The 12,985-nt window shown below is 36.0% G+C and overlaps 3 protein-coding genes across 3 annotated transcripts; 1 reads left to right on the top strand and 2 right to left on the bottom strand.

Moving 5' to 3' along the window:
• Window positions 1-2,928: 2,928 nt before the first annotated feature.
• On the bottom strand, window positions 2,929-6,557 carry LOC142536723 (uroporphyrinogen decarboxylase 1, chloroplastic). Its single transcript, XM_075642012.1, has 6 exons — window positions 6,422-6,557; window positions 6,160-6,326; window positions 4,997-5,379; window positions 4,564-4,848; window positions 3,838-4,073; window positions 2,929-3,366 (listed from the first exon to the last, which is right to left on the bottom strand). The coding sequence occupies exons 1-6, from the start codon at window positions 6,442-6,444 to the stop codon at window positions 3,198-3,200; spliced, it is 1,263 nt and encodes a 420-aa protein (XP_075498127.1). The 5' UTR covers window positions 6,445-6,557; the 3' UTR covers window positions 2,929-3,197.
• A 498-nt stretch (window positions 6,558-7,055) lies between these two features.
• On the top strand, window positions 7,056-9,930 carry LOC142536719 (uncharacterized). Its single transcript, XM_075642003.1, is given in 3 exon segments — window positions 7,056-8,334; window positions 8,336-9,005; window positions 9,634-9,930. Coding segments are annotated over 2 exon segments (1,815 nt in total). The 5' UTR covers window positions 7,056-7,096; the 3' UTR covers window positions 8,913-9,005; window positions 9,634-9,930.
• A 1,826-nt stretch (window positions 9,931-11,756) lies between these two features.
• LOC142536729 (protein DOG1-like 3) lies at window positions 11,757-12,961 on the bottom strand. The gene is given in 4 exon segments (XM_075642018.1): window positions 11,757-12,121; window positions 12,387-12,413; window positions 12,415-12,525; window positions 12,527-12,961. Coding segments are annotated over 4 exon segments (684 nt in total). The 5' UTR covers window positions 12,842-12,961; the 3' UTR covers window positions 11,757-11,890.
• Between the last annotated feature and the right edge of the window lie 24 nt (window positions 12,962-12,985).

Below are 12,985 nucleotides of genomic sequence, written 5' to 3'. Positions count from 1 at the left end.
GTGCAATAATTGTATTCGCTTGGTAGAGCGATCGAACCGTTGTGCTTGAGCTGCTGTGCGGTTTAAAAGATTTGAGTTGCATCGTTACTACTAGCTATAGCTTTTGGTAAAGCGGCAAGCGCTCGGTCCTACAATTGGTATCAGAGCCAAGGTCACAGGTTCGATTCTCATTGATTGCAAGGAGTGCAATTATTGGGAGGGAGATTGTTGGGTGCAATAATTGTCCCTACTTGGTAGAGCGATCAAACCGTGGTGCTTGAGCTGTTGTGCGGTTTAAAAAATTTGAGTTGCACCATTACTACCTAGCTATAGCTTTTGGTAAAGCGTCAAGCGCTTCGGTCCTACATTATCATATCCGGTGCGAATTATCATTTAACTTATCGTTAAAAAAATTAACAAATCAAGTATTCCTCTGCATTTCTCCGTATAAAATGAATTTTCATCTTTTATAATTACTTATTAGTGTTTGTATAAATAAATCATTTTGAAATTAAATTAGTTTGAACTTATAATTTCTGCCTTGGTCTCGCTAGCTCCTTTAATTAATGCACCATATTTGGGAGTGAAGCCTGGGTTATTTGTCTTGTTGTCGGCCGAATTTGATTAGTACAAATGTTTTATTTCTGAAAATTTTTGTTTTTATTCTTCACGTGTATTTATATGTATCGAGTAGGGTTGTAAATGAAAATTTTAAAATAAGATTAAAATAAACATGATATTTCATCATATTTCAGCACAAATAAATTCGTGTTTCAGAATTAAATAAATTCGTGTAAGATGTCTAGATTTTATATTAAGATTAAGAACTTTTAAAATGATATTTAATCATTTTTAAAAAAATTAATTAGAATATTTATTTAAGTAGGATAATGTTAGTAACATTTCTTATTTATAGTGTTTGATGATAATTTTTTGAACTAGTATTTACACGATCATTTTAAACTTGGACAAGGTTTAAACATTTTCTTAAAAATTAAAGTTGAATAATATATATTAGTGAATTTACAATAATAATTTTTTTTTTTCGGATTTCAAATAGTGCATAAAATTATGAAGATTTCCTGATAACTTATCTTTGTCCACCAAAAATAACAACCCCGTGACCTCAAAATTCAAACCCTTTACGCCCACAATTAAGTCGGATATATAAAAAAATGTTTAACAAACTTTTAAGCTCCACAATTATGTGAGGGACATTGTTCTCAATTTCTATATTAGAGTAGTGAACTAAATTGAAGATCTATCTCATAAAATTGATATATGATACCGTCTCACAAGAGTTTTTGTATTAGTTGAATAGCTGGGTAACACACACATACAATATATATTAAAAGATTAACATTTTATTAAAAAAAAAAAGCACAAAAAACTCATATGAGACGGTCTTATGGATCAACGTTATGAGACGATTTATCAACCCGACCCAACTCATGAAAATATTATTATTTTTTATTCAAAAGTATTACTTTTCATTTATGTATGAGTCGTGTCACTCTGTCTCACGGATATAGAATCGTGAAATCGTCTAATAAGATACATAATAAAAAAATACACGGTCGTATATTCTAGTTGTTTGGATAATATGAAATTTATCCACCGTAATTTTAAGCTCTTGCATTATAAATTATAATGAGCTTTAAATAAATCTAATATCAATGCAATTTTAAACTTAAATTCCAAATTCTCAACCCTAATCGAATCGTTAGAATCAAATTCTCTCATTCAAACAGGGTAAAAGAAAAAAAGATCAATGGAAATTAAAGAATCAAATCAAGATGATGAAAAAAAAAGAAGGGAACTAGAAATTAAACAGTATTTCCCTCGAGCAATAATAATTAAAAAAAAATTAAATAAACAAGGAAGAAATTTGATAGTGGATTGTAAAATGAAAGATCATGGAGACCCCATTTGGAATTTTAGCTTTATGGATTCTGAAAACTTTAATTGCAATAATGATGGATCTACGCATTTAGTATAGTTGGAAATTTATTGTATAGCTCTTTTTGCATCTTTCCCGGCCAAAACATTGGATAAATAATCAATACAAATTATTTATTAGGCTGCTGGACATGACATCAATTGACACAAGCCAAATGTTACATCTGTATAATTAATTAATTATTTTATTTTATTTTTAAAAAGCTAATCATTACTATTGCCTGCAATTTTTATATTATAAAATATTAAATACTCGAATTTATGATTAGTAACAGACAAAAGACTGTTTCAGAGAAATTATTGATCTGAATATGACATTTCATCCTGTGATGGAAACTTGGATTAGATTATAGCCACAGTTAAAAAAAAACCTGTCTAATTATTATTAACTTTCAATTTCAAACTTGGTAATTATAATTGTCTAATAGACTATTATTTTTAGGACACCATGCTCTATGTTACTATTAGAAATGATATCCTTTTGACGAGTTGGTCTATTTTCCATCGGAAAAAATTCTTCTCAAATTCTAACATAAAAAGATCATGTGAAATCTTTATATTTTAACGAAAATTGAAATCATTTGTTGATGATTCAATAGCTAAGAATTCAATATATCATAAGGATAGAAATACTGGAAAAATCTAATTTTGATATTCATATGTGAGTTTTCCTAGCTTTGCAAGATCAATGATCAAGCAAAATTTAATGTCAACCTAGTCACTCTTTTTGTCCGATTCTTGAATGTGCTATTGTCTTTTGCCCAAAAGCAACCGGCACTTTGTAATCCAAGAAAAGTGTGGCGCACGAAATTGTATGAGTAGGAATTGTTTTTCATATTGGTAGAGCTTAAATAACCCCACATACATGCACCATTCGGATAAAATAAATTCAGATCTGGTATAAACATTTTTCAAACGTCGATGGGTCGGCGTAGTCGTGATTTTTAATAGAAGAAATGGGTTATCATTTTAAAATTATGTCTCCGGAGATGAACGAAATTAAATATGCTGAATTTCACAAGTGGTTATCATTTGCATTGGAAGGACTGAAATCATATCCCTCTGCAAAATAAATATGGCTATCAAGGCTTACAATTACTAAGAGTAGGGGGAAAATGACCAAATGAAACACCTTTGCTACATGGCAAAAATTAAACTATCTGCATCATGAATCGAGTTGAGTTCGTCACCTCGTACCTGGGAATGGACAGCCTGTACATACAACAAAACTCCATCTTGCGCGACAAATAATATCATTCTCAAGCTACCAAATTGGGTTCCCCAAATGCATGGCTCTCGACTTGGGCATCGAACTTCAAACTTTTTGCAACATCAAAGAAATGAGCTACTGCTTCCTCGGGGGTACCAACAAGAACACCGTGGCCAAGATTGAGAATATGGCCCCTCTTTCCTGCACACTTTACAACCCTGACATGCCATACAAATCTTATAAGCTTTGCATGGAGGCAAAGAAGTTTAATAAAATCGAGCTCAATTTTTGTTGCATAAACACCCTTCAGTCAATACAGATGCTGATGCATTTTTAGGTTGGGTTAAATGTCTCGGTAATGCTAAGTATGGGAGTTGATATATGAAAACATCAACTTTAAAAATTCTTCTTATTGAGTTGGGCCTTTTAAAGTGCTTTTAAAACAAAACTAGAAGCATTTTTATGTTTGAGTTTGTGAGTTAAAAAAAAACTACTTCTAATTTTAAAACAGCGCTTAAGCTGAAGCAGTCAAAATTACATTTTTTTGGCCGCAAGATTCAGTTTTTACAGTCGATATTTTGATCCCAAAAGGTCGAACCAAACATCAACATTCAATCAGAAAGTGATTTTAAAATAATAAAGTTTTTTTAAAAATGAATGCCAAATTAGCTGATGTTCTTTTGACAAACCTTTCAATTTCATCAGTCAAGGCAGGAAGAGGAGAAAATAGGTAGGCCGGGTCAACATTCCCTTGAATACTGATATCACTTCCTAGTCGTCTCCTTCCATCAGACATGTCTATGGTCCAGTCAAGCCCAATCACATCAACTCCAGTATTTTTCATTCGTTCAAGAAGCCCGCCATTTCCATTGATATAGAGCACAAGTGGGGTTTGTGGGCAGTTTTTCTTTACTATGCTTACGATCTGCACAAATAGAGGTATTCAGAAAGGGGACGGGGAAGAAATTTGGTGCATGCATCAAAAGCTGAAATGTGATCACACTAAACAAAAGAAACACCAGAAAAATGGCAGAGAGCTGAACTATTTTTAAGGAAGAGGTATACTACATCTTCAAAAAGTTTTGAAACCTTTTTTAACTTGTCTTGTTTTAACCTATGGCAGTAGATGAAGCAAATGTTACCAGACAAGAATCTACATGGTTTTACAGTTCTGTACAAATCTGATACCATTCTTTAAAATGAATAATAGGCATAAAAAACTTCAAAATGGGATAATAAGACCAAAATTCCAGCTAGCTGAGCCCTAAAACCAGGTAATTCTCAAACTCTGAAATACATTAATGCGAAGCTCAAGAAGATGAATCATTAGTCTCTTTGGGATCCCACATTCATGATATAAAAAGAAACAAAGAGAAAAAATAAAAAACATGGAAAAGACACGAAAAAGAAGCCACCTCATCAATATAAGGTTTAGACCATTTTTCCCACATATCAGGAGGTAGTTGGCCGCCCCAAGAATCAAATATCTGAATGCAATGAGCTCCAGATTTCACTTGGAAAATGATATATTCGGTTATCGCCTTTGCCAAATGAGATAGAAGAGCTCTTAGCAAATGTGGTGCCGTATGGCACATACTCTTTATAGTTGTATATGTGCGAGTTGTCCCTCCTTCTACTATATAAGTAGCAATTGTCCAGGGAGCTCCAACAAAACCCAACACTGCAGCTTGTTCCCCCACCTAGAATCCAAAATAATAACAATAGCGAGAATGATAATAACACGTAAAATTAACTTTTCAAAAAAAAAATAGGATCCATATTCTTTAGAACTAGTAAGAAGCTGTCAGCATAAACTAACAAGTAAACGGAGGATGATCACTATCACACCTGTTTACGTAGTATCCTAAGAGATTCTCCGACAAATTGTAGTTTCTCCAAGTCAATTGGGTGTAATGCTTTCAAACCCTCTTCAGAACGAATCGGACTGTGTATTACTGGACCCCGGACCTCTTCTATATCAAATGGAACTCCAAATGCTGGTAGAGGAGTAAGTATGTCAGAAAAAATAATAACTCCATCAGGCCGGAAAGCTTCCCAAGGCTGCAAAGAAATTTGCACAATGAGATCAGTTGTCTCCGATCTCTCTCTGAAGGATGGGTATTTCTCTGCTAGCTTTCTATAACCAGCCATATACCTTCCTGCTTGACGCATCATCCATGCAGGAGGTCGACTAACTAGATCTCCTCTTGCAGCCTTGACCAAAAGAGGATCTGCACTCCGTATGGAAAAATCTAAAGTAAGACCAGTGATTCCATGTATTACAACATTGAAAACAGAGGCAAGTTCCAAATAATTCTGACCCACAGAGGCAAGTTCCAAATAATGCTGACCCATAAACAAACTCGATCCTAAAAACCGATTCAGGCAGCTACTCAGCTACCATTTCCCAGAAAAAAACAGGTGCACAAGCAAGTACAAAAATCAGTCACAGAAAAATAAAGACCACCTGAAGAGGATGGATAAAAAAATATTATGCCACCACTCAAAAATCTTAAATATGAGATCATTCAAACATACTCAAATCTCAAGTCAATGAGATGGCAAACTAGTTTCAGGCTATCAGCGTCATTGCACCTCATTCGTTCGTAGCAACGTCAGTATTTTGAAAGGTGGGAAAGTTCCATCATTCACACTCAACAAAAATGCACGAGTCTAGGAGTTCATTCCACAACGGTAAAACATCGCCTTGCAATGAATATGTAAGTAATTTGAGTACAAATTTATCGCAATTACTCAGGCATATGCATACAACCAGATCATAAATGGCCAAACCATAGATCATAATTTCTTGGGGATCAAATTCTCAGCCTTTAGAAACAATTCATATTTGTGCATTCCATCTCAAACAATAAAACAGTGACATAATAATTCAGAGAGTCGACAAAAATTTATGCTCCGACAAACAAAGAAGGTCCGGCAAACAAAAAAGGCGTCGTAAATTGGAAGACACGAATAACTCGGGCTAAATGATAATTGGGAAAGAAAGACACCTGACGAAGTAACGGATGCGCGAGGGGAACTGAGTTTATGGGGTTCCTTGGCCTTCTTGTGGGAGAACACAACTGCACCGGCATTGTTACTGGGAACCAAATTCAAATCCGTAAACAAGGTCGAGGATTTCCAGCTCAGAGCCAGGTTGCAATAATTGCAGTGGGCACTGCACAATTACAAACAAACTCGTAAATTGGCCGAATTGTACCAATCGAAAATGAACCAAATCATTTGCTAGAGAGAGAGAGAGAGAGAGGTTGCCTGCTTAAAGTGGAGAAGCCCATGAAAATCGCTGATTCCTTGTGCTTCTCACTGTGTGTGTTTTTCCTTATCGCTTCCCTCCCTCCGTAACGCAACGAGTACTCTTTATTTTGATCCTCACGTTTGACCCCATCTATCAAAGTTACCCTCGGATTTTTTTTTATTGTTTTATTTTTATTTTCTTTATAATTACCATCGACAATTAGTTTTTGGTTTAATTTTAGCGATCCAATAATATTTGAGAGATGGGATGAATGTTTTGGATTTGGTTTTTGCTTTGTCGGAAAACATGCATGTGATTTTATTGATCATCTCATAATCTCACACATTTATCAGACTAAACGAGATCATCTCATATAAAAAGAGCATCGTTTTCAACTTAAACCGAAGATAAATTCGAATGCTTTAGATATGACGATAAATGATGAAATAATAAATAAAAAACCAAATAATATTTCATGAAATAGTGTTTTAAAGCAGTGTTACAAATTTTTTTGTTTAAACGGAAAATTGAAAACTTTTTAATCTTAAACTTGACATTGATTTTTTGCGTTTTAGAACATTGTTTTAAATTTAATTTTTGTGTATAAAACAACTAATAAACAATATTGTAAAAAGAATATACAATTTATCCCAGAATCCAGTTTGTCAGTGTAATCCGAATTCAGTTCGAGGATGCAACTTCAAACCCCGATGTTCCCTCAGACCTTAAACCCTCCTCTTCTCCCCTTTCACCTCTCTCTGTGTAGAATTATCAACCCTTTTTTCCAAACCATACACCCGATTCGATCGTACCCCAAGACCCCCAAACGCCATATAGTCTGCTTCCTGACGCCTAACCCACGATTTCACGGCATAAATGCCAGTGTTCGGCCGGACTTCCGCTCATTTGCTGGTCGGAGCAAAGGGAAGCAAGGAGGCTCCTCATCAGGACGTATAGAGGGAAACGCGGAGCTTCGTAGAGAAGCCAAACGCAATGCACGTCGAAAAAGCAAGAAGCTGGCGGAGAACCTATTCTACAGGTTGAAGAATCCCCACAAGAATTACCCTGATAATTTTTCGGAAGAGGAGCTACAAATGATTGGTCTAGGGTATGATAGAATGGTGAGGTTTATGGATAAGGATGACCCAAATTTGAAGCACCCGTATGACTGGTATAAATATGGTGAATTCGGACCCTACTCTTGGCGTGGGGTGGTATTAGGCGACCCAATTCGTGGGAGATTTTCGGATGAACGTGTGTCCATGATTGGCGAGGTTAGGGATCAAGAGGAGTGGGAAAAGATTGAGCAGTATGATATGGCCGTTGATTTTCAGAAAAGTTTGGATGCTATGGACAAGAACAAGAGATTTAGGTATTATTGGGTTTTTGTAAGGCATCCCAAATGGACGATCTCGGATTTGCCTTGGCAGCAATGGACATTGGTCTGTGAAGTAGTGCTTGAAGCCGGGGATCAGAGATTGGATAAGTGGACTTTGATGGGGAGGCTTGGGAACAATGCGAGGACCATGATCACTCAATGTGCAGCCTGGATGAGACCGGACATAATATATGTGAAAAGGCCAGTATACCAGTGTAGGTTTGAGCCTCAAGAGGAATTTTTCGGGGCATTACAACCGCTGCTTGATCCAGAAACTGAGGAGGATTTCATGTTCGAGCTGGAGAATGATGATGGAACGATGGAGCTGTGTACGTACTTTGGTGGTTTGTGCAAGATGGTGAAGGTGAACCCCAAGGCTTTCGTGGATGATGTGGTGAATGCATATCAGAAGTTGAGTGATGAGAAGAAGTCAAAATGTTTGGAATTTTTGTTGAGCAATCACCCTGTGTTGTTGTTACATCCATATACCAAGGAGTGGAAGGCAAAGTTGGAGGAACTTGAGTTGGGGTGTGATGCACCTGATGAAACTGAATGATCGTGGTGGCAACCTTGGTGAGAATGATTTCGTACTGGATTGGATTGAGGGTGATGATCGCGATGGAGATGAAGTGAGTGAGGATGAAGAGGAGCCAGATGATTTAATTCTAGACACGGAAGGAGATGGAAATGGAGATGGAGATGAGGAGGTATTGGGATTCCAGGAGGACGAGGATACTGGTCCAGAAGAGGATGCCTCGTATTGGGAAGAGGAGTTTAAGAAGGCCATGCGTAGCAATGAGGGTATGGAAAAACTTGTAAAGAGAAGTATAGAAACTTCTAACAAGTTTTATGAAGAGCAAATGAAGGCAATTGAGCAACGGAAGGAGAAGGTGGAAACCGTTGAGGATGGAGATGAAATAGAAATGAGAGGAAAGAGGGCTAAGGTCAGCCCCGTAGAATGGAAGCGTCTTGGCTATGGTCCATACAGAAGGAGGATCAAGAAGAGTAAGATTCCACCTAGCTTGTTCCTACGTGCAGCAGTTCGGCCATTCACTTACAGGAATCTTGTGAAGGAGATTGTTTTGACGAGGCATGCTATTTTGGAAGGTGATATTGCAACGAGGAAATGAACCCTTCCTTGCTGTGCTGGCACATTTTGATAGATTGTGAGCAAGCTACTCGGATTTGATCAGGATTTAGTTGATCTCAAGGAATTCTCACAGGTAACAAAGTGGAGCCTGTACAAATCAAGTTCTAATGGCTAATGCTGGATGATCTACTCAAACTCAAATAATATTTATTTATTTAAGTTGTGTAGAATTCCTTTTCGCGACTTGAAATATTTGGTTGATGTCTGGAAATAATGAAAATGATTGCAGGGAAGTGCAAAGTGATGATTAAGCATAGTAAATTCTAGTTATATAATCACTTATTTGGAGTCTAATTGTGAACCATTTTGAAACTGCTGAAGCTGGAAGTGAAAAACGGAATCTTGGAGTCATGGGTTTATTCTGTATTTTTCTGAGGTATTCATTTTGGTACTGCTTTTAGAATCAATGTCCTGAGTTTGTGGATCACAGCTAATTTGATGCTAATGAAGAATTTTTACTGCTTAATTAATGTTTATCTTATGCCAAGTGTTTCAGATGTTATTGCTGTGATTTCTGCTGTGGTATGCAACTTTATATTCATTTTTACTGTCAACTGGGCTAGTTTGTGTGACATTCTTCTTTTTCCTAAGTTGCAACTTTGTCCACACGATACTTTCTGAATCGTTTTAACAATCCAATATGATGCTGCGTCAATCTTATTTTGTTGTTCATACTTATATCCCTTCTGTCGTGGACACAGGGATAAATAAGGCCGTTCGGAGCAGCAGCACCTCGTCAGATGCCTGGGAAGCATGGTGAAGACTGAAATTATTTTCTTCTGTTAAAATTAGTCTGTGTTGTTGAAAAGATAATCATCTGCATTTGAACTTTCACCCTTTCTATAATTTGTGGTGGATAATCAAGTCGTCTGATTTTTCTCCCACATTGCTTGTAGCTGTGTCCCTGCATTTCATTTCCTGTAAAAATTCTATACACATGATACCTCTCGATTTTCTGCCTATTTTGAAGACGCTAATGGACTGGAATACTTTTTTTTCCTTAGCATTTCTGCAATATTATTCCATTGTTTGGTTAGAAGAAAATAAAAAATTCTATACATATTACAAATACACTAATAAACCAAGGAATAGATTCTAAATATTCCATTGTTTGGTTAGAAGAAAAGGCACCATTTGCTAATCATCTGTTCCAAAATGAAGAGGAGCAGAGTTTCCAAGTGCATCATTTTTTCAAATACTTCAGTATTGTTATACCATGATCGAGATATACACTCCAAATTATCTTAAATTAATTATTTTAAAAATATAAGAATGATAATGTTAATAATAAACTTTACTATATCTATCTAGCTAGCTAATCCTTATAATAACAAAATATAAAACAAAAACTTGTGTGAGACGGTCTAACGGGTAGTATTTTGTAAGACGGATCTCTTATTTGGGTCATCCATGAAAAAATATTACTTTTTATGCTAAGAGTATTACTTTTTATTATGAATATCAGTAGGGTTGATTCGTCTCACAGATAAAGATTTGTGAGATCATCTCACAAGAGACATACTCTAACATAAAAGACCTCTTTAGTAAATATCAGAATAAATTATCGATCTACAAAAGAAAAATAAATAAATTACTCAATTATTATATAACAAAATATATATTTATAAATCTATATATCTTGGTCCGACCGGTATATCACATATATATAAAATAAATATTTAGCTTATGATATTCTTCTACCCGCAGTCACAGGTACATGTGTCAAATCGGACTAATTTATATATAAATGAGAGCAGCGGCAATTTACGGGAGACGCGTATAAAATTATCGAAAACGTGTCCATGCAACCCATGCTTCCAACACATATGTTGTCATTTTAAAAGAAATTACAATTTTTGTTCGTTAATCTTGTAATTTGTGAAAGTTTATTTTATTTCATTTTTTTTTTGCTTTAATTTTTTTCGAAATAATTAAATTTAACGGATATTGTTTATTTGACATTGATATCATTTTATGTGACATATATGATAAGAATAAAACTTATATTACACATTAAAATATACATAAACAAAAATATAAATAAACGAAAAAAATTTTCCTTCCATTATGTGTTAGTTGTCTCATATCGGTTTGATAAAATACCTGAGAGTTGTATATATGATCTTGGACAATCCTCCCCTCTTGAGCTATCTTTTGGGGCTGAGTTAGGTCTAAATCTCAATCTTAACATGGTATCAGAGCTCAGGTTCCACCGTTATGTGTTGGACTGCCCATAGTTGGGTCACCCGTTCTGTCCATAATTGGATCATTTGTAAACTTCACGCTCCAGATGTTCATTCCTGGGCGTGAAGAGGGTGTGTTAGTTGTCTCACATCGGTTGAATAAAATACCTGAGAATTGTATATATGATATTGAACAATCATCCCCTCTTGAACTAGCTTTTGGGAGTTGTATATATTTTATCTACACGTGCCACGTAAGATAAAATAAGTATTAAATAAACAAATTCAATTGATTTAGTAATTTCAGACAAAAAAAACTAAAACAAAAAAAAACTGTAAGTAACGAAACCAAAACTTAACAAAGATTAAAATCCAACACAAACTAATTTATATTACTAAAATTACAAATTTTCCTTATTTTAACATATTTCATGCATTAACCATGCTGTAGGAGACCTAAAGATTATTTTTTCCCTTGAAAAAACACATCATAATTAATTCACACTTATGAATAAATCTTATTAAACGATCTCACGTATATAATAAAACACATCAACTTGTCTATATTTAAAATAAATATTTTTGACATAAAATATAATATTTTCTTGTATATCAAGTGATTCATTGAATCATCCTACGTAGATATTTGTGATCATGTAATGACTAGTAATATTCTCTCTTCGAGAACTTTGCTAGAACAATTTTTTCTCTATATTTAAAAAGAGCGTTGCACCATTACATGATAAGTACGATTAAGATATTAAGTTAAATAATGTTATTGCCTAATATATGATCGCCGATCTTGTTCTAATCCCCACCCACGAATCCCAAAGTGGAGTTCGGCGGCGCCAATAAAGAACTCCGCCGCCTGCTTCGGCGTCAGCATCTCCACCAAGTTCTTGATAGTCTTCAGCCGCAGCTCATCCGCTTTTACCAAGATTCCGGCCAGCCTTTCAATTTTCCTGTCGATGTCGTCGTAGGTTCCGGCCAGATAATTCGCACCCTCCTAATCAATTGAAGAATACAAGTTAAGAAACTCATGACACTTCAAGAAACTATACATATAACGAAAATATTCTACATGAACACAATCGAAAGGTAGGGGCTAAAAGGTTTGAAATTTTTAAGAGAGCAGCAACAATTGTATTTCGACATCCAAAATTGAAACTCGAACTATTTGTACTTTAAAAAAGAGTAGAGATTACATTAGAAGCAATTTTGCATGATAAAGACTGAAACTCGTGAGTTTAATGAATTAATATCTTGCATGCCTGCCACTCGGAGAGCTCGTCAGTTATGTTCATTCTCTTCTTGCACAGTCTCACATTGAAGCTCACTGACACGGCGGAATTGTCCCGGAGAAAGATCACCTAGGTCACCGGTACCGCGGCCACGGAGAATATCCACCACAGTGGGACTCAAAAAGAATACTAGACTCGGAGTAGATGAGGTGGAATGCGGTGGTGGGCCGCCACCCACCTATCCAATGGAGCGACCTTTCTAGGACGGAGGTCCACGGCGCAGAAAAGAGTGATAAAACGTCGTTCTTGGCGGATGATGACTTGACTCGGTAGTATTCTTCGTAGTGAAACATTAATTTTTGAACCTGATTCCGTAGCTGGTGGTGGTGTTCCTCTGCGGTGAGCGTCGGCGGCGCTTGGCGAAGCTGCAGCTGTAGCTGCCAAAGCTGCTCGATCCATGTGTTGTAGAAGCTGTGGAAACTCATCGTGCCCGACTCTAGCCACCGGCTTGTTCGTGAGTAATATAGAGTCGGGAATGGTCGTGGCGGCGGGAGGGGTGGATCTAAACGGATGGAGAGGGCTAAGTTTGGTGACTCAGTGGCGCGTGCCTCCTCATTTACAATTATATG

Source organism: Primulina tabacum, chromosome 2 (assembly GCF_025594145.1).
Source record: "Primulina tabacum isolate GXHZ01 chromosome 2, ASM2559414v2, whole genome shotgun sequence".
NCBI classification, from domain to species: Eukaryota; Viridiplantae; Streptophyta; class Magnoliopsida; order Lamiales; family Gesneriaceae; genus Primulina; species Primulina tabacum.
Note: the sequence above shows the minus strand (reverse complement) of the source record. Positions and strands in the feature narration are given on the sequence as shown.